This window comes from Spinacia oleracea, chromosome 3 (assembly GCF_020520425.1).
Source record: "Spinacia oleracea cultivar Varoflay chromosome 3, BTI_SOV_V1, whole genome shotgun sequence".
NCBI classification, from domain to species: Eukaryota; Viridiplantae; Streptophyta; class Magnoliopsida; order Caryophyllales; family Amaranthaceae; genus Spinacia; species Spinacia oleracea.
In genome coordinates, this window is record NC_079489.1 from 1,940,314 (window position 1) to 1,960,849 (window position 20,536).

The 20,536-nt window shown below is 36.9% G+C and overlaps 2 protein-coding genes across 5 annotated transcripts; both read right to left on the reverse strand.

Moving 5' to 3' along the window:
* Positions 1 to 300: 300 nt before the first annotated feature.
* Positions 301 to 10,451, reverse strand: LOC110782467 (protein COFACTOR ASSEMBLY OF COMPLEX C SUBUNIT B CCB2, chloroplastic). 4 transcript variants are annotated; one of them, XR_008929672.1, is made up of 8 exons: positions 10,209 to 10,451; positions 9,978 to 10,093; positions 9,822 to 9,893; positions 8,698 to 8,841; positions 8,419 to 8,572; positions 6,488 to 6,676; positions 3,199 to 4,745; positions 301 to 768 (listed from the first exon to the last, which is right to left on the reverse strand). XR_008929672.1 is itself a non-coding variant. In XM_021986632.2 (7 exons), exons 1-7 carry the CDS (start codon positions 10,429 to 10,431, stop codon positions 716 to 718), a joined length of 951 nt encoding a protein of 316 aa, XP_021842324.1. In that variant the 5' UTR covers positions 10,432 to 10,451; the 3' UTR covers positions 301 to 715. The 4 variants fall into 4 exon arrangements, 2 of the variants coding, with proteins under 2 accessions (XP_021842324.1, XP_021842325.1); XR_008929673.1 differs by having other exon boundaries at positions 3,199 to 4,727; positions 10,209 to 10,450; XM_021986632.2 differs by lacking the exon at positions 3,199 to 4,745.
* Positions 10,452 to 11,404: 953 nt separating this feature from the next.
* LOC110782469 (lysophospholipid acyltransferase 1) lies at positions 11,405 to 17,895 on the reverse strand. Its single transcript, XM_021986635.2, has 8 exons — positions 17,369 to 17,895; positions 15,942 to 15,997; positions 15,251 to 15,471; positions 14,447 to 14,843; positions 14,197 to 14,282; positions 13,095 to 13,158; positions 12,886 to 12,998; positions 11,405 to 11,849 (listed from the first exon to the last, which is right to left on the reverse strand). Exons 1-8 carry the CDS (start codon positions 17,668 to 17,670, stop codon positions 11,712 to 11,714), a joined length of 1,377 nt encoding a protein of 458 aa, XP_021842327.1. The 5' UTR covers positions 17,671 to 17,895; the 3' UTR covers positions 11,405 to 11,711.
* Positions 17,896 to 20,536: the final 2,641 nt, after the last annotated feature.

Consider the following 20,536-nt stretch of genomic DNA (forward strand, 5'->3'; position numbering starts at 1 on the left):
TTCTATTTACTTTGTTAATTATTTTATTCCACTTTAACTTTTGACAGTATTCACCAATTTTTCTTTGACCATGATTGCTACTTTAGATTTTAGAACTTGATTTCATTTTATATAGGTAAGACTTTCATTATGTTTGGTTGAACTCAGAATCACCTGCATACAAGAAACGTTAACTGATATCGGAGGTGTCCTAGAAATATCCTCTCCCATCCCTAAGTTAAACTTTTTTTTTGTAAAAGTAAGAAGAATAGTACATTAGAAGCCCCTCCGCACGAGGGATACTCCTAAGTAATCACTATCTAAAACCGAAAGTAACTGGGAACTATTACAAGAGTCAATACACATAGTGTATCCCTAAGTTAAACTAGTGAGAGAGTAAGAAACGTTCTTACTAAGATACAAGTGTATACTGTATAGTACGATGAAATGAACATACATGGGGACATGGGGTCACCATTTGTAAATCTGCCCTGTTCTGCTACACAGGCAACAACGTTCGACACGAGAAGCATTGTTTATGTGCCGCGTATCTACATTCTATGACAAAAACCAGAACGTTGAGCAGACGACGAGACTATAATGAGAGAAAAGGTTTACAAGAAGAATCAGTGAAAAGAATTTGCACTACAGTTTTTACACTAGCTGTTGTCCTTTAGTTCTGTGCATACAGTATTTCTATAGTTTCTGGAGTTTTACTTGAACCTGTCAATAGTATCTACACTTCTTCAGCAGGCAGCAACAATGTGGAGATAGTCGAATCTACACCAACTGCAAATAAAGAATGATGACGACAAATGAGTTTCGAATGTAGATAACCATATCCTAGTAGATAAATAATCCAAGATGTTTATAAAGTTATTGAGCAAGACAATTATTAAGCCTACTTGACTTTGACATACAATAAAATTCATACTTTTGCTACCAATATCATACTGTTCTATTTCCTTTGTTCTTTTTAGGCAGAGTAAAAAAAAACCTAATATATATAACCATGAAGGTGTAAAGACTCCATTGAATGAATGAACCTAATATAATTACATTTAGCCTTAGTGCTTCTGTTACCTCCAGCAATTGACTTTACTCGGTCACGAATCCACATGATCTCTTTGAACTTTTAGATTTGATCATCAGTAGCTAAATGATAAGCAGATTTCTCTAAAAGCTAGCCTCTTTCTGTTCATCTCTCAGAAATTAAAACAAGTCCAATAATCTACAGAAATTCTATGTTTTCTATGTCCTTGTCATAAAGCTGGGCACATAAAATCTTGCCCAACTCACAGTTGCGACATAACATTTTTCCCCAGCTCTTTTCTCAGATGTCTTCAAAGAGACTTTCCCAACTCTTTTCTATATAGCTATCTTCCTTAAAATATTCAAAATAAATGAGACCCTATCAAAGACAGGACCCTGATACAAGCTCGATGGTTATTGCTTTGGTTCTTAACAATTAGTTACTGATTTTAGGTAATATACTTCAGCACCAATGTAAACATCTAGGGAAAAAAATGCACAAGAAACTTTATGAACAGAAACCAAAATAACTTCTGACTACTTTACAGGATCTTCAATCACAAGATGCAATTCAAATTGTCAACAACTTATCAATAACCTCTGGCACTCCAAGTCAAATATAAAAAAAACAAGAAATTTTCTCACTTCTACTAGATTACATGAATCATACTTTTCTAACGATTGAAAAAGAAATTAGCATACATGTATAGATCACAAATGTGCAAAGCCTGATGCCAGGCCTTTTTTATGACATATACTTCTAGCTAAGAATACATTTATTTACTTGCTCAACATAATCTGAAACCAGTGTTTCTTTCGTTGACAGAACCTGGCATGTGGCTTGGAGAAGTTATTGTAGAGATCAGTGTTTTTCGAACACCATCGAAAATATGCAGAGTTTGGACTTTGGAGTCTCAACCAACGCAGCCAAAAATGGGGGAGAAGGGCTAACCCACGGGCCAAATGAAAGGATGGACAGCTTAATACTAGCAAATATGCAAAATGGTAACCGAAGTTACCACACCCAGCCATTAGGAGAGCATCCAACATGTTAGAACTAATGATATTGCATGTGTTTATTAGACTAAACTGAAATTTTGTTTTGGTATCTTTACCTAAACACATCTACGTATAACATTCCTCCGAGAAATGCACTTCTGTGAAAATACTTTTGCAGAGTCTCCCACCATTTGCATCATATCGTTCTTTAGTCCTGCTAATTTATTTATTTTCATTTTGTTATTGTATCTAGTATAAGGAATGTAACCTGACTACCTGAGAGTTACTTCGCCTCAAAATCTTTTAATAATGTCAAATTCATATCATCTGAGACTAATGAGCCTTGCACCGTGGTTATCTGATAGTAGCAGGAAAGGGAACAATTCTCCAAAGAAGTCATTATGCAACCTTACAAAAGTGAACTTCTGATGCAAATGCAGTTTCGAGTACAACAACAATCAATGCTGAGGTTTCTGGCTAATAGTCAGGTTTCTGGGTTTCTGGCAATCTAAATCTCTAGTATAATCAGATGAGGAAAACGGAAGGAATCCCACCTTAGAGATACCTTATTTCAACCAAGCAAAATTATGAGGTAAACATCTAAAGAAACTTTATCCTTGCAAGAGTTGACTGTCCATTCTCCGGTACATTTTTGTGCAATAAATTTTAGAGATACTAATCCTATTGAAGTCGGAAGATATCAAACAGGATTATCAACGTACCTGTTCGGTTAAATGAGATGATATACTACTGAACCATCATTTTCAGAAGTTGACTCGAAATTTTCTTCTCAAACTGCCCAAGATTCTTAGGATAACAGACTACAGAACAGGGGAAATTGTTCGCAAAAGCTTACCACCCTAAAACATCTATGTGGGTGCTATCTGAGAAGCTTTTGCTTATCACCTAGCTCAATCAATATAAATTTTAAGTCATAACCAATTTATTAACCCTAAGACTAAGTGATTTTCATGGTAGCATGATGAGATTCATAAGCAGACAAAGAAAACATTTATATATGCGCCTAGGAGTAAGCGTACAAAAACAAAAATACAGCCAATCTTTGAACAAAATAAATGTAAATGAACATCAAGTCATCAAAAGCATATTCATACAAAAGCATACAAAAGAAGATTCATATAAAAGCATCTAAGGGTAAATCAAAAGGCCAATGATAAAGTTACATACCAAAATGATTGCATATTCACAACTCGGTCTGTTAGAAAGGATAAACCAAGCTCTCAATGTAATCTACTGACTAATAGTAGTAAGTATATCCAAAACCGACCCCCCGTTGAGACAGTGGTAGAATATCCCGACTAGGATCAAAGAGGTTGAGTCCCCCATCAAAGTGTACACCCATACATATGCGAGTCTTAGAAGAGATAAAGTGTCTTGTGTTTGTAGAACAACTGAATGAGAATGATTTCTTCCAGGAATTCTGGTCACTGGGTTGCTTCAACATCCATATATCAACATCTAAATTACCAGGGGAATAAATCAATGACAAACACCCTCTCAACTCAAAAGCCCACACTACAGTTCTTGGAAAATTCATCAATGGAACTTCCACTAATTGCTCCGTAACTAAATCAAATCCAACAATTGGATTGACCTGGTTACATAGAAAGTATACAGTATCACAGGCCAACACTGTCGTTTTAAGCTCACTTGTTTTGAAACGCTTGTCTAGAATACCAATTCTTTTCCAGTTCCCAGTATTCCAAGAGAACACATGAAAATTAACATAATCACCAGAACCCAAACATGCACCAAAAATTTCATAGTTATCTGTAGAAGAATCATAATGAACTGACTCAACTTCTCAATCTTTTTTTCACCCTTAGGAATCGTGATTTTACGAGAACAACGAGTAGCCGGGTTCCATATAACCAAGATAGGACGCCTTTGGTACTTTCGAGTATATGCAATTATGCAGACAAGGCCATTACAAGAACCCACAATTGTAGGACGATACAGAATTTCGAATTCCAATTGCACGAAATCTTTGATATTGCAATTGCTTTGATCATAGTGTAGCGAGAACGCCGAGAAGAATTCGTGTTCCGACCCTCTAGGTTTAGCAAGTATGAGAAATTGGGGGTGTTAAAAACAATAATCTAGAAAAATCTAGAAACATGTAATAAAATATCTAGACTATCCTAAACAAATATCTAAGAGTAGAAAAACCTAGAACTATCAACAAAGGGAAGAAAGTAGAATAGTCTAGAGTAGAATAGTCTAGAATAGTGTAGTGGTGGAAACCACCAACAATGTGTTACTATAAATATGTAGCATTGTAAAGCATTAACCAATACTACAAGAAGAATTCCCCACAAAAGTCTCTTTGTAATTCCTCTTCCATACTCAAAGATCATCAACATTACTCAATCAATTAATCACAAATAAACTAAAGCCCACTACATCTTTTTTTTTTATAAACAAATTAATTCATTGATAAAAAGTCATACGACATCTACATAAAGACATAAATCTAACAAATACATAACAATCGTATCAAATAAAAACTTCATTTCACCATAGCTACGATCGTAGTATATCAAACATTCTGTATACCCTCTTTTATATCGCTAAGATTTACAGCCTTTATTGACGAGGGGGTCTATAGATCTGTTGTAGCCGTGACAAATATGATTTCCGTCTGATTCGTCTGATTGTAGTCGAAAGATTGACATTCTCTTCGATCCCGCATAAATCTTTACCAAAGAAACAACCTGAATTAAACTAAACACACAAAAATTAACTAGAAACAAACCCAATATAGGGGTACTTACTAAACTGAAACAAACAAACCCACCATAGGGGTACTTACTACAATGAAACTATGTAGTTTTATTGAGATATAACGCAAAAACACAACAGAATTAAAAGAGAAGGGGCGGAATTAACCAAATTTCCGAAGAAAATTGGCTATTTCCGCCCTAGAAAACCCTAATTTTTGTAAACCCTAAAAAGAGAGAGAGAAACGAGGGAGAGAGGGGAGACGGTTGAGTAAGATATTAATAAATTAAAGCCCACTACATCTTCCTAAATATCTCCAACAGGGGGCGGGAAAAGGAAGAGAATTGAAGGTGACATTTTACGAATGCAGGGGAATAAATTGTAGATAGCCATTCTTTTGAAACAGATGTGAAGCGAATTAGGGATTTTACCGGAAGTCTTGGAAGGATTTTGTCCAGTATGAGATGCTCCGGAAGAATTACAGTTTGCTGCGAAGAAATGTTGTCGATTTCGCTAGTTTTGCCTCTCTTACGCTTCAAATTAGGGCGTCTGTGCTCACTGAGGTGATCATTCGCCATAGCTGCTGATTTCACCGGCGGACGAGGTGATGATCAAGGCGGCGGTAGGCGGTGGTTTACAGGAAACGGTGGTGACGTGGTGGTAGAGCACGATGAGAGAGGCGGCGATGGGTGGTGGAATGGCGGTGAGTCAGGAAACGAGGAGTGAGACTGTGAGTGCCGAGAAACAGAGCAACGTTTTTCTTTTTTGACGGGAAAATTACCAACATTTGTTTAATTCTGAATGATCTTAATCTTTGAATCTTTGAAAAGGGAGTATTATCTTAAACTGGTCAACGGTCATTAGTCCAAAAAGAAAAATGCTAAACCGGTTGTCCGGTTCCCTAAAATGAAAAATAAAAACCGGTTAATAAACATACCAAAACCAAGCTGTGCCAGTGTGCCACCCCTTTTTCTCCACTCAACCCACTGCCCAAACGGACGTGGCTATATTAATCGGTGGAGACGATCGTTTCGAGATGAGACCTCTAAAATTTAGGACCGCCCTAAGTTATCAAAAGTTAGAACCGTCGTAAATTTATTAAAAGTTATGGGCCATGTTTGGTAAATGGCTTTTTGCTGGCTTTTTCATTGGATTTTGGCTTTTTCATGTGGCCAAACAACCAAAAAAACGTGTTTGGTAACTGGCTTGTTGGCTGGCGGAAAAGCAGGGTTTTCCACCAAAAATAAAAGGCTAGTGTTATTAGCTTTTTAGGGTTGGCTTTTGGCTTCTCACTACCTTAATTACTTTTTATCCTCGTTTTTCACTAATTAACTACTCGTAATAATTAAATAATTAATAATTACTTTTCCAGCCCGCATGTCAGCCTGCTTATTTTAACCAATCAATAAGGGACCCGCTGGTACGGCACTTGAGCCCTTGTTTATGAACATAGGCATGACTCTGTTACATCACAACTTTTCCTTAGCCCGTTCCAGGTATGATCCGCTAAAGCACGAGGCCCTCTATCCCAGCCCAATAAGGGGCCCGCTGGTATCTCTAGCAACAGACATCCTTAACCATAATAATTTGACAAGGGTACAAAAATATATCCGATTTAAAACCAAGATCATTTTAGAGTGTAATACACAATGCAAACACACTCAACTCAGGTAAGTCAAGTCAATCAAGTTGATAAATAAACCGCGAAATTGAGAAACTATGTTTTTGGTCTAACCTTTGAATTTGTTGGCTATGGCTTTTATCCACAACTTGTCTTTCTCATCATAGGCATAGCTTACACCTGAAGCTACAAGCACAAATCCCACATCATTCTCATTTCCCTTTCCCTGTGCCTCTGAACTGCAAAGTGGCTGTACTAAAATAGAACCAGTCTCTTCAGGAATAGCCTCCTTCAGTACTGAACCTGCAATATATGAACTATGTACCATTATTTCCAGAAAAACAAATAAATGAGCTATGTTGCAATAGGAATTGCTCATAAATCCATAAAAGAAAAACTACAGATGAATTCAGCAGTAATGTCTACAGAAAAGATTAATTCCTTGGATCGTAGGGTAGCTGAAAGCCTGAAACTGCATCAGTGAGATCTTATTACTAATGTAACATTTGTATCTCTGTGTTCTTTCATGTAAACATCTTGCTTTCAATAGAGGACAATGTCGAATTCTGCTAATGAAGAAACCTAGTAACTTCTAAGTAGAGATTCGACTTAGAACTAACTACTTATAAAGACCAGTAATGACCAATAAGGCTACAGAAGTTTGCTGATAAGTCATAAGTGTGAGCCCATGTCCTTGCAAATGTCATATGCCAAGCCTTAGAATTTCTCTATTGACAGCAGTATTTCAATTAAGGAAGTCTTGACTTTGAAGCAAGTGATCTTGTAACAGTATTACACTATTACCCACATGAACCAAATATGATAACACACCTAAAATGGCCTCGACAGACCCCCATTCTTACCCAACAAAAAAAGAAAGCCTACTTGGTGGAAAACTTGGAGAAGCACACTGAGACCCTTAGTTGTGTTGAGTCCTTAATCACATTAGACCTTAGTTCTAATGTAAGTTTGTAACCACCAATTGCAACTCCAATATGCCCTATGTTCCATTTTGGCAGTATTGGGTCTTGACTACATATGACACAGTTCCAACATGGCCTCCTGAGTCCTGAGTCCTGAGTCATGAACCCCAGTCAAACATGCTATTACATGAAGAGATCCTCATAGAACCCAAACTCGATTAGAATTTTAAGGAAACTTAAACAAATCTTCTAAGAAGTCCCAATGCAAGGTCACTTGATCCTTGTATAACACCAGACCGTCTGTCGTCAGACCCTAAGATTATGTTACCTTGTCATGCCTAATAGACTCACCTTGTGAAGTGGTGGAAAATCTAAGAAGTATATATAAAGAGGGCTGTGGGCCAGGGAGGCCCGAGGCCCAACCCGATCTTGCACGAAAAAATCCCGGCCCGGCACGAGCATGAAAAAAGCACGGTCGGCACGAGCACGTAGTCGTGTTCTTGGAAAAAGCACGACTCGACCTGCCACGACAAAGCACGCTAAATTTAGTAAAATTAGGCTAGGCACGATGGCCCGTGGGCCTTGTTTTGCAACTTTTGGCCCGGCACGGCACGCTGTAGAGTGGGCTGGGCCTGTTCAGGCCCGTGGGTTCGGCCTGACGCCCGCCCAGACCACAACCATCTTTAATAATAATGTATAGCAGGTCTTTTGGACTCCATGAACCTATGAATCCCCATACTTCTCACCTAGACTACCAGACGCAAGATGGCCTCAACAAACCCGGCCCTAGATGTCATATTGACCATTGGAAACAAGCATACCAGCAACTACCCTTATCTTTCAACCTTCATTGCAGATGCGGGATGCCGCATCCATGCTTCATAATTACAACAAGTCAACAATATCCATAACATGTTGCAATAGAGTTTTGAAATTCAACAGCTATATGTTTTCAACTTGCTTCAGACATCATAGTAAAATATTTTTAGTAAACTAAGAAAGCTTAAAAGTTAATTGAATCAAATTTCTCTGGTTTTTTAAGAACCGGAACATATCCCCAAAAGAAGCATTCAGTAGGTAAAAAGATTAATAATAATTTTGAATCCCACATTTGCAATTCACCTGTGCTTTGAGGAAAATAGAGTGTCTCCTTCACATCAGACAGCCCATTTTTCCTTATTTTACCCATGAACCAGTTGAGAATCTCATCCTTTGATAAATTTTCTGGTAAGTTCCAATATCCGCGGACACAGATCACATCTTGCAAAGATATAAGCTGAAATTTAGACACTAAGATATTTTAAAAGCTTAACATGCTAACAAAGTTTGGGGAATTAGTAGGGTAAACGCCAATGTTAAGCCTCGTATAATATATCCCTAATCAAAAATATATGAACTTACCACTGAGACAGATTTTGTATTGCGTAGTAGAATATATGTTGTCCAAGCAAGATCCTCCTTTAGGGTATCTGAAACATTGTGTGACATCACAAAAACTTGTTCAGCACGTTGAGGAAGACTTGCTAGTTCCTCAGGTGCTGCTCCCTGTGAAAACGTACTAAAATATCAGTCTATGGAGCTATCATGATTCACACAAACTAGCCATTGCTGCTTATAAATATCCAGCAAATCAGGAAAATAGGAAGCCGCTCTAAATATTAATGAGACTTTGGATATATGTAGCAGTGGAGTAGGAGAAACTTTCATTTGACATACCTATAGTAGAAGGAATCCTCTTCCCTAGTTTTATCCCTTAGTATAGATTACACCGTTTGTACATTTCGTGACAAGTTGTGCAAACAACCAGCAACACCCAAATATCATACAAAACAAATCCACTTATTCAGCAGGTCATGTTAAATGTCAAGAGTCTACATGGAAGACGAGCAAGATCCTAAGGTGATACTTGGAGTATCGCTACATAATATTTGATATTCCGTACTTGATAGAGCTTGAGATATTGTAGCAGAAGGATGAACGAGAATGGCATTCTATGAATTAATATTATTTGAACTTACCTGGACTTAACTAAACTTATCTGCAATTAACTGAACTTATTTTATTTGAAATAAACATATTTTATCTGAAATAAACTTGTTTGTGTAGGAAAATATTTGAAAAAATCTTAATTTTTTTGAACTTATCTTGTGTGAAATAAGTCAAAATAAGTGGAAAAGACAGAGCCTAAATACCCTTTGAAGTTTGAACCATGTAGACACCTAGTTCTAGTTTCTTTCTGATTTGGTTCACAATTCAGAACATGGGAATGGGGCATTCTTGGGTTTTTCAGCAATTTCTGGGCAAAAGACCTACAATCTGTGATTGTCATTTTGATAACAATTTCCACAACATTGCAGCATTTTCCTTCATCTTTTTGGGTGATGATAAATTAACTGAATTTCACATCAACTCCCACATAATTGTTTCAAGACAGTGAAACCCTATTCTTTATGAGCACTTCTCTAAACACGATAAGCCATTCGTAACACCAGAAAATCATGGAATGCTTTAACACAAGAATTTACCTTGAGAAATCTCCCCATATAAGGAAGTGTTACAGAGAAAGCCGCCAGCGAAAGACCCAACGCCTCTGAAATCTACACACACAATTAAGTAAATTACTTGATCAAATCAAACCAAAATTCACAACAACAATCGAACAAAGTAAGATGTCAACTTACAAGCTGAGCTGAGGTTACAGGGGAACTCGAACCAACAAAATGGTTGAGAATAACAAGAGATCCAAAACCATAACCAATCCATCTGGGCAAGTAAGATTCATCCAACCAAGATATTCCTACACAAAATCCAATTCAGTTAACTAACCAAACAATTGAAATTATGAACAATTCACCTCAAAGAAGAATGCACGCAAGGTGTTTGTGTTTATGCGCCAGAGAAGATGAACTAACCGAAAGTAAATCGAAGGACAGAGAGGTTTAATTGTTGCTGGGAATTTGTGGGAGATGAAGAATCGTCAAGTTTCGCTGATAATTTCAAAGATTTTCTGGAATTTCTTCTGGTTTTGAGAGGGGTAACTAACCTAACTATATCGTGAAGATGATAGTTAGGGTTGGCGCGAATTGGGAATGCTAAGCTCAACGGTACCAACTGATTTCCAGTTAGAATACCCATTTTTGTTTTCTTTTTAGTTTGCCCAAATTGTAAAAACTATATACTGGACTGAATATTAATCAATGGCTGAGATTTAGTATTTCATGGACCCCTCCATCAAAAAAAAAGTATTTCATGGACCCCAAATAATGGAATTTTTGTTAGTTTTTTTAAAAAATTTATTTTTAGGATTAAAAGAAAAAGTAAATATAAAAACTAATCAGGCTACAAATGATACATCTTATAATTGACGTTGTTCTTTGCCGTTGATTTAGCACGCAAGTGAGCTTGATGGGCCTCAGGTCGTTCCACTCTGTAGATGACACATGTGTCGTTACCCTGACGTAGAATATTGGAGCGTGACCAAGCATGGTGGATATCAGAACTCCCCGTTGCTGGATATTGTATACCGGGACTGTTAAGCTTGTAAAGATCAATTCGAAATGGAGTTAATAGAATGAGACAAAGGCCAATTCATTCCATATAAAACAAGCAAGAGCCTCAGCATGTGCAGCAGAAAGTGTCATACTTACAGAAGCACCTCCCGAAATAACAAAGTTGTGTACTTTTGTTTCTTATAATCCGGAGGAACTTTTTTCGCTCCCTAGAAAATAGAACTCATTGAAAAAACATCTTATGAAATATTACTTCGGTGTCTAATTAAACTCGCAAAATCCCTTTAAAAGAAATCGTCAACCTATACATTTGATTCAACGGATTTTCATTTTTCTATTTCAGTACACAAGGGTTTTTCATTTTTTCGTTTTGACAAAAACAACTTCTATTTCGTATATGGTTTCACGTATATGGCTTCACGGATATCCTCGTGCACCCAAGGGTAATTTTATCACATTTTCTCCTCACATATAAGGAGAAAATGTGGGAGGGTATACAGTGCACCCGAGTGCATCTAATACGCTCTAGTCGACCGGTGTTTTCAGAGAGGCAGTATCAGAAATAATCAAATTCGAAAGACAAAGACAGATTACTCAGATTTGTGATTTGTAAAATGTAATTAAACTACTTTGGCACTCTTGCTTAAGCACCATTTCAGTTTCGAGTAATGCTAAAAACAAGACAGTTAAATTACAGTACATAGTTTCCAAACAGAAACTCGAAAAATACAGAAATCAGCAACACGAACAGAATGAAAGCGAGCAGAAATCACAATCGATTTTTCAGGTTGATCCGAAATGAGGATAATTTTTAGCCATCATCAACAACGAAAGATTTTCGCTGTGTTTTTGGATAAACCAAGAAGAAAGAGACTGTGTTAGGTAAATATATCATACAGTTCTGCATCACTGAGCCTTCTTCTGAAGTTTTGACCTTGATGGTGGTTTGACAACAGAACCCAGTATTAGAAGAACAACGGGGATAATGGTACCGATATAATACACGCTTCTCGATGCTGTCAGGGTTTCATGCAAGCTTAGCACCTGCAACAAAAAACACAGCAGCAAATTCTCAAAAGATCACACTAATGATCAGAAAATATAATGAAATTAATCAGTCTGTTTGATTTTGATTTACAGAATTACACATTCCCGTACTTGATGTTTGTATCACAACTCACAAGTAGAACGCATCAACATGAGACCCGGCCTGCTAGCCCGGCCCGTCTGGAAAATTAGTGGGTTTGGGCAGAATTTTCAGGCCCGTTTTGGGCCTGATCCGGCTCGATTTTTAAAAAAATGACGGGTTTTGGACAACGTAAAACTACACTTTTAATTATAAATTTGGCCCTGCCCGAATGGCCCAAAAAGCCCGCTACTTTTGGCATTTCATAACGGGTTTTGGGCACACAAAATCGACCCAAAGCTTGGCCCGGACCGATATAATACATCTAATAAAATATTACTTCTCTGTGTCTAATTAAACTCACGAAAAACCTTCAAAAAGAAAGCGTCGATGTATACATTTTATACAAGTAGACCTGGTCAACATGAGCTCGCCCGCTGGCCCGGTCCAACTCAAACATTAGCGGGTTTTGGGCAGAATTTTTAGGCCCGTTTTCCAGGCCCGGTCTGGCTCGATTTTTCATCAGGTCTACTCACAACTCACAAGATAAATATTATATAGTCTCCAAAATCCACACTCCTCACCCACGGCCACCCTAACCAACATGCAACAGCCCCGCCAAAGCACCACCTCTGAAACCACCATCAGCTCAGCCAAATCAACCTCCAAAACCACCACTTCTGCCGCCACCCAACAAGAGATGCGGCAGTAGTGGTAGAGAGATGCAGTCGAAGTCCGAAGGGAGTGTATAATTGGGGTATGGATTTCAGGGTTAGTTATCAACTTATTATTATCATCCGTTCTAAAGCCATGGGTTTGAAACCAAAACATGTATCATACCTAATACTCCGTATAAAACTAATAACACTTCGTATTATTTTATTAAAAAAGTTGAATCAAACGGGGCCTAAGAGATCTGAAACATTGAGAAACTATGAAGGTGAGGAAACTAACCATGAAACCAACTGATGAATAACCAAGAACCATCGCCGTATATGCAAGGTTCACAAACGTCAATAGCTTCTTCACACTACCGGAAGATATACCCTGCTGCCATCTGTAAATAACTGTTGAATGTATAAAACAGAAATTACCATCAGTAAGGCATAACAATAATGCAAATTAATAAAGAAGCTAACACCGGAATCGGTATCAAATAATACCTTTTGAGCCAGCAATCATCAAAGCAGACTGAACAAAGAAAAAGATGTAACCCGGATATAACCCCTGCAATTTCAAGCCAGCCAGGAAAGAAAAATCAGTGTGATATTACTGAAAATACTGGTGTATCAACATAATGGTACTTCCACAGAATTAAGTCAATGATGTGAAGTTATGCGATTTATATCATGATAAACAACAAAACACGTACTCGAGAATCAAGATCTAAATCATGCCATGGAATTATATGGACATTTAACTAAAAGGCTCAGCTCTGGATGATAAACAGGATGAGATTTTGCACACACGGAAGTTTTACATTTCTAAGATATTCGCATACTTTGATGCAAGGAAGAAATACTTCATAGGATCCCTTGTTAATGATACAACACCAAATAACATCAATAACCAAAACATAGCCACGTATATGTCTATATAGCAACTGTGCTCAATGGTAACCTATGTTACTCAGACTCGGGTACCCATGTTGGACTTGGACATTGGTACGTGTCCAAGTGTCTAGCTCTGCTATATTGTGAAAAAATAATCATGATTTTGGTCCAAAATGAAGTATCTAGTGTCCATATCCATGTCTGAGTGTCGAGCATGTGACACGGGTACTTGAAGTAAAAATGAAGAGTTCAAGTAACATAGATGGTAGCAATTAACATCCAGTTTGAAAATGCCCATTTTTTTCATTTGTCTATATAGTTTTACCAAATTGGAAAAACTATATCGTAAATAATTTAGTATAAATAATGATTGCTATAAATTCAGATCGTTCCATTAGTAGCCACTATCCACTGGCAATAAGAATACTGAGTCCAAGATCTTAACATCTTAAATTTAAATCTAAGACTATTATGTTGCATTGTTGCAAACCTTCTCACAAGGATCTACGGCAGCCCTAATTTAACGGTTTCAAGAGCTAAGCTATCACAAGTATGGCCTAAAGCTAAACGGCAAGTCAGGGGACTTTAGGCTCCGTTCTATCCGACTTATTTTGTCTGAACTTATATTATTATCTTAATTTGTATATTATCTGAAATTAACTGAACTTATCTGAAATAAGTCGAACATAATAGTTAAAAGAAGATAACTCACATGCCAAACAGCACTGACTGTCTGTGTAGCAAGCAGCTGCAAGAAACCACCCTTCTTGTTCTTCTGAACCAGTCTCTCATAAACATCTGCAACAAACAAAAGGTTGCTTCAGATACACAAAATTCAGGTGCCGTACACAAATCATGAACAAGAAAACCGCATAAGACGGCATCCACAGGTCATTATAACACAATACAACCATATATAATGAGTAGTGAAAGAAAAATGGTAGGGATGCTAAGAAACTTACAGTGGCGTAACCAGGTGCTAACTTGTATGTTCCAAACAAGTGGAATCTGAACAGCACTCTTTGCCAACTCAACACCGATGATATCGACATTTTGGGCTCGGTCCCACTTGGGCTTCGAATTACTTGTCCATCCACTAAATCCAAAACCGGAAATTATCATGGCGGCTTCTGAGATAGACCAGATGAAATAATACTTCCACCGTGCTGTAAATCCGCACAAGTACTGATAACCCAGCTTTTTAAAGAATCCCCATTCTCCATACAAGGGGTTGGTGAAAGTAGACAACGGGAAAAATGGCACCAAATATAAATAGAGACCCATGCATATAGCTGCTCGGATAACAGCTCGAGCTACACCACCCCATGGTGATGGCTGTTTCTCTGATGGGCTCCAAAGCTGCAAAGACAAGGGCAAACTCGTTATTCCAAGTTTATTAATTCCTTTGCTTGTAAACTTATGCTCCGTTTGGTTTGGTGTAAAACGTTTTCAGTGCAAAATGATTTTCCAGGATAAAACACAATTCCAAAGTAGTTTTCCCTTTGTTTGGTTCCTTAAAAGAAAATGAGAGAAGATGGTGAAGATTGAGGGGAATAAGTGAGAGGAAGGAAGGGAGGAAAGGTGGAAAAGGTTTTTCAACCTTTTAGGGAGTTATGGAATATTGTTTTTCATCCCTTGCCAAACCAAACAACTTAAAAAATGATCGAAAAGGGGAAAATTGTTTTCCATGAAAACGTTCTACACCCTACCAAACAGAGCCTTAAAACAAGAGCATGATGACGAGCAATAATGCCTCATGAACCGACCCCTTTCCGTTCTGTCCAATCAAGATAATCCTTGATTTCAAATACAGGTCCGGCAAGGTGACTTCCACAGCAAAGGCAATAGCCAACATATTCAATCAAGGAAGGCATTTTCAGCAACCGGTTCTTTTTTTGTGCTTCGCGTAGGTCGTCATCTTTCAATAGTCCGTCTTGATAATTTATTGCACATGAGATGACTTTGAGCGTCAAGACCATCAAAGCACCTGCAAGGAAATCACTATTATTAAAATCTGAAAAGAAACATAAAGATAAGAAATAGGATCGTAAAAGTTAAATAAACATGACTGCAAAATCAACATTTCTCCTCTACATAAAAGAAAAGGAAATTGGAAGAAAAGACTGATTACCATTGCCCGTATGAGCAAAATAGTACAAACACGTGAATTTGCACTTAGCATCACCAACTTTCTCACTATCTGTGCAAAATAATACTCCGTACTACAACAATTTCCACTGAAAGAATATTTTGCTAAAATTCTAGTTTTAGTTGCATTTCGACATTAACTTTTTTTCCCAAAAACGATAGTAAGGTAACAAATTTAATTTAGATGTTTGTATAAAAAAATTGCAGCACCAGCAACCATTACATAATATTACACCCAATAGTGTGAGATGGAGATGTTGAGCATGAAATGTAGCTGCAAGAAGTAAATGCAGTATAACAAGAGGTTACCAGTCGTGTCGATTCCACCCTCCTTCCATGCATCTCCGCTCATGTAGTAAACGTGGCTACAAGAAGAAAACAGAATTCAAAATATCAAAGAAGCATCCATTAATGTCAACAAAACAAAGTTGCATCCCACACAACGAAGCTTAGTGAAACATCAAGCAAAATTAGCAAATTGTGTCATTTGTAACATCATCTTGGCACAACCTAACTCCTTCCGAAAATTAACTTCGATATAATCATGTTCGGATGTCCCTGAAAATCTTCCACTTATCTTTTTTCTTTAGAATAGAAGTGAAAAGGAAAATCACCTCAAATGTAATTCCTAATATAATATGTGTGTATGTTTTTAGAGAAATCTACAGATTTAATATAATATGTTTTTTTAAAGAAATCTAATGCTTTAATATCATTTACAGTTTTAAGAAAACTATCAGTTTTGAAACTCCATAAATGCTGTACTAAACATAAGGGCTTTCTAAATCTATGTGCCAAAGTCAGAAGAAGTTTAGCTTGAGACGGCGACAGGACAAACTTTCCAATTCATCAAATCTAGTGAACAAACTAAACTTATAGGCATTGATAACTCTTTATGATCTCACTTTCATACTCTACTCAGAAGTCAGAACCATTGGTAGATACACAAAGTATATACTAAACTCCCAAACCCTCCTCAAACACCCTTGTTTTACCATGATACACATTCCTATTTCCTAACCCGTAATTGAAATCGACATCGAAATACGAAAAGCTTCAAACTTCAATCATAACACCATCAATAGAATTTCCTTCACATTCTCACACACACAAAAAACAGCAATAGAGTACTGTGCTCCGTACTCAACAACTGTGTCTGTAACTGCAGTAACAGCAACAAAAAGTACTAATGTAGTGTAGTTGTACATCTGTACATATGTTAGTTGGACTCTTCAGTTTACCTCGGTACCCGTGTCGGATCCTCAACATTCGGACATGGGTATGGACACCGAACACTTTATTTTAGACCAAAATCATCAAAAGTTTCCACAAAATAGCAGAGTCGGACACTTAGAAACAATACCCGTGTCTAACATGGGTACCCGAGCCCGAGTAACATAGTGTAGTACTACTGTAACATAGTGTAGTACTACTGTAATTACTGAAATCCTAGGATCAACAAGAAAGAACAGACATGCAATACAGGATTTCCATTCAATTAGTGACAGACAAAATCAAACAAAAATTCAATCTTTATCACTGAAGCAAATCAAAGGAATGATTTTTATGGTGTGGACAGAACCACAATTAGGTTTTGACATAGAGAGGATTCGATCGCAGGTCTTTAATACATTAACCAACTAAATCAAACAATTGAAAAATAACAAATACCCATCAATTAAAACCGTAAAAAAATCAAAAAATTGAAAAACCCCATCAATTTAGAGAAAACTTACCAACCAATCAAATACCCAAAAGCGGCGAAGAAAGCGATGAGGCCACATTTAGGGCGATAAACAATCATAGAAAGATACCCAATCAACATAGAAACAAGAAAATGGAGATTCGAAGAAACCCCAAAAGAAAGGTAACAGAGAAGAGCACCAGTGAAGGCAGAGTAGACGTGTTTCGGAAGCGTTGTGGGGACCACACGCCATATCAGACTGATGGGTATCGTGCCAACGAAGCAAAGGAGGAATCTGAGGACTGGTACTGATAATCCGAGTGTAGCCGCCATGGACGACATGTCGAGGTCCATGGTTTGACGAGTTAGTGAGTTGGTTAGGTGAGTTTGAGGAGCGAGTTATAATGGGGGGGTAGAGGAAGAAGATGGGTGGGCCCGGAAATTGGTTAAGGGGTTTGTGAGAGGAAGAAGAACTGTTTTTTTTTGGGGAATTGAGGGGGGGTTTTATTAGGGACACGTGGAATTTTCTCAGTTAAGTAGTTTAGTGAAGTTTTTCTACTTGTGTGAGTTTTTTATGAAGTCATGAGTTGGCAAAACTTCTGATTTTGGGTGTTTATAGGTTGCACATAATGTACCTACCATTCTATTCTACCAACAACTTACTTAAATTGTGTTGTAAATGGGTGAACTTATGGTTGGAGTCCTAAAAACCCTCGGATTCCACGGAATTTATCTTGATTTTGAAACATTGCGTACGACAACTTTTGTGTAAGACCGCCTTACCGGAAAGACCACTTTGGTTGTTTAACTAATTGGTTCCATTTCTTAACTAATTGGTTACATTTCTTAATTAATTGATTCAATTGCTTAACTAATTAATTCTCTTGCTTAACTAATCGGTTTCAGTGCTTAACTAATTAGTTCAAGTGCTTAACTAATTGGTTCCATTGCTTAACTTATATGACACCAAGGTGGTCTTTTGTATAAGACCGTCTTATAGAAAAGTTTGTACATTGCGTATTTGTGTGTGTGATTTGAATCGTGATTCACGCTAACTCAAGGCGTTCAAAGTGGAGTAGTAACTCACAATCAAGGCATCCAGTTTATCTTGATTTCGGATGTGTTTAATATGAATCGTGATTCGCAGTGATTCGAGGCGTTGAAACTTTTACAGTCAAGGCATCGGGTTTTTATCTTGATTTCGGAATATTGTGTGTATGATCTGAATCGTGATTCACGCTGACTCAAGGCGTTCAAAGTAGTGATTCGCCGTCACAACATCTAATTTATCTTGATTTGAGAACACGGTTGTATGATATGAATTGTGATTCGTAGTGACTCAAGGTGTCAAAATTGTAGTCATTCAAAGCATCCAAAATTTCTTGATTTCAGAACATTAAGTTTTTGGTCTGAATCGTGATTCACGTTGACTCAAGGCATTTAAAATTGTGATTCACAATCCAGGCTTTCAACCAACCTGTGTCCCTGAGTATGCAACCGTATTGGATTTTGAGGGCTTTGTGATGACAACATGTAGTTCAAGTCGAGGGACAACATTCGAATATAAAAGAGATGAATATCACGTTAGTTATTCAAAGCGTTCCATACATAAGTTTATCTTTGTGTTGTTAGAAACAATAGCATATATATGTCGGTCAAGGGTAGTTCTCTCGAAAAGTCGAAGTCCCATGAAATAAAAAATACTGGAGTAACAAATTCATGTAAGTTTTCTTTTACAAAAGAATGTGCAAAATTTGATTCCTTAATATGTCAACTCTTAATCCTAATTGTAAATTATTAATTAATATATTATCGCTCAGGCGTAAAATGTGGACTTGCCATTGATCACTCCAATCCCCCTTATTAAGGCCTCATATCTTCTTTTTGTTTTCTTTACATCTAATATTTGTGGCCTTTGGTTTCGAAATAATCAATTTTAAGTCATGAAATCCATCTCCAACAATACTTCATCAATTCTTGGCCTTTGATCTAAAACTGTACAACGGACATCAATATATCTAACAATTCCTCTGTTACTTTTTACTCATATCGTTTCTTTTTTCACGAATGCGTTATTTCAATTTCCAATATCTGTAATTATTAATAAACAAAAATTATAAAAGTTGATATTTTTAAACTATATATTGAAACGAATCTAACACAACCTCACATGACTGTATTTTTCCTTAAATACAAATCATTAAAAAATGGCAAAATAGATTATGTAAATAATTTAAAAGTCAAAGAGTTATGAGTAAACAAGAACGATGAAGTATTACTTACGTTTATACATTAGCCAACCACATTAGCTCTTCATAATTGTCCATAAATCACAAAAGGGCCTATCATAAAATTCTTGGGCTTTTAGGCTTACATGATCAAAATATGTTTGAGGATTTGATCATGATAAAGCCCAAAACAAAGTAGTTGGGATTTTGGGCTTATGGGCTTGTCAATTTGTACCACAGTCCATGGGTTGTCAAACCATGAACCACTACACATACAATTATACAAACCAAACCAAATCGAGAGAAAATGAGATCCACAAAATAAAAATTCACCTTTGTTTTTGTTTATCATGAACATTTTAAGAGTTTGGCTAATTCTAATTGTGTTTAATTTGTTGAAAATCTCTTTATAATTGATCCCCATAATCGTGCTTAGTATGATGGTGGGAAATGATTAGACTTGACAAAACTAACTCGTGCACCTGATTATCAAACCGAGATCCGAATTCTATCCGAAGTTGCTAAGTCTACCCGATTCGGTCCGAAATGCTCGGTAACAAAATTGTTAAGTTATAGTAGTAGTTAAGCGAAAACAACTTGAAAGAGGAACATATATTTTAATTTTACATATACAAATTTTAATACCGCGTACTTATTTGATAAACATGTTATTAACTTTTTACTCTATACTATTTTGTTTTTAAAGATTCCTCACAAGAACATGTTGCTTGGAATAAAACATTGTACAAATATCTACAATTAAAAGTTATTAAAATAAAAATATAAAAATCACATTTTAATATTCAAGAATCATAACAAAGCCAACAATTTGTTTTGGCAACTTGGCAAGGCAAATTGCCAACGTTGTTGACAACTTCTTTATGTTTAATTAATCAACTGACTTAAACTCAAGTGGCCGGCGCAGGCCACACGAGGGCTTCTTTGCATCCCCTGTTTCCCGTTTTATTTATGATTCTTTCTATTTTTTACCT

Bases quoted from the DNA above. Each gene is read 5' to 3' on its own strand.
- LOC110782467 (XM_021986632.2), bottom strand. From the start codon at position 10,431: ATGGGTATTCTAACTGGAAATCAGTTGGTACCGTTGAGCTTAGCATTC. The intron at 10,094-10,208 runs GTTAGTTCATCT...GATTTTGTGTAG, and splicing joins TGTCCTTCGATTTACTTTCG to GAATATCTTGGTTGGATGAA. The intron at 9,894-9,977 runs GTAAGTTGACAT...TTGTGTGTGTAG, and splicing joins CTGTAACCTCAGCTCAGCTT to ATTTCAGAGGCGTTGGGTCT.
- LOC110782469 (XM_021986635.2), bottom strand. From the start codon at position 17,670: ATGGACCTCGACATGTCGTCCATGGCGGCTACACTCGGATTATCAGTA. The intron at 15,998-17,368 runs GTAAGTTTTCTC...TTCTTCTTGTAG, and splicing joins TTTGGGTATTTGATTGGTTG to CCACGTTTACTACATGAGCG. The intron at 14,844-15,250 runs GTCGGTTCATGA...TTGTCTTTGCAG, and splicing joins ATTGGACAGAACGGAAAGGG to CTTTGGAGCCCATCAGAGAA.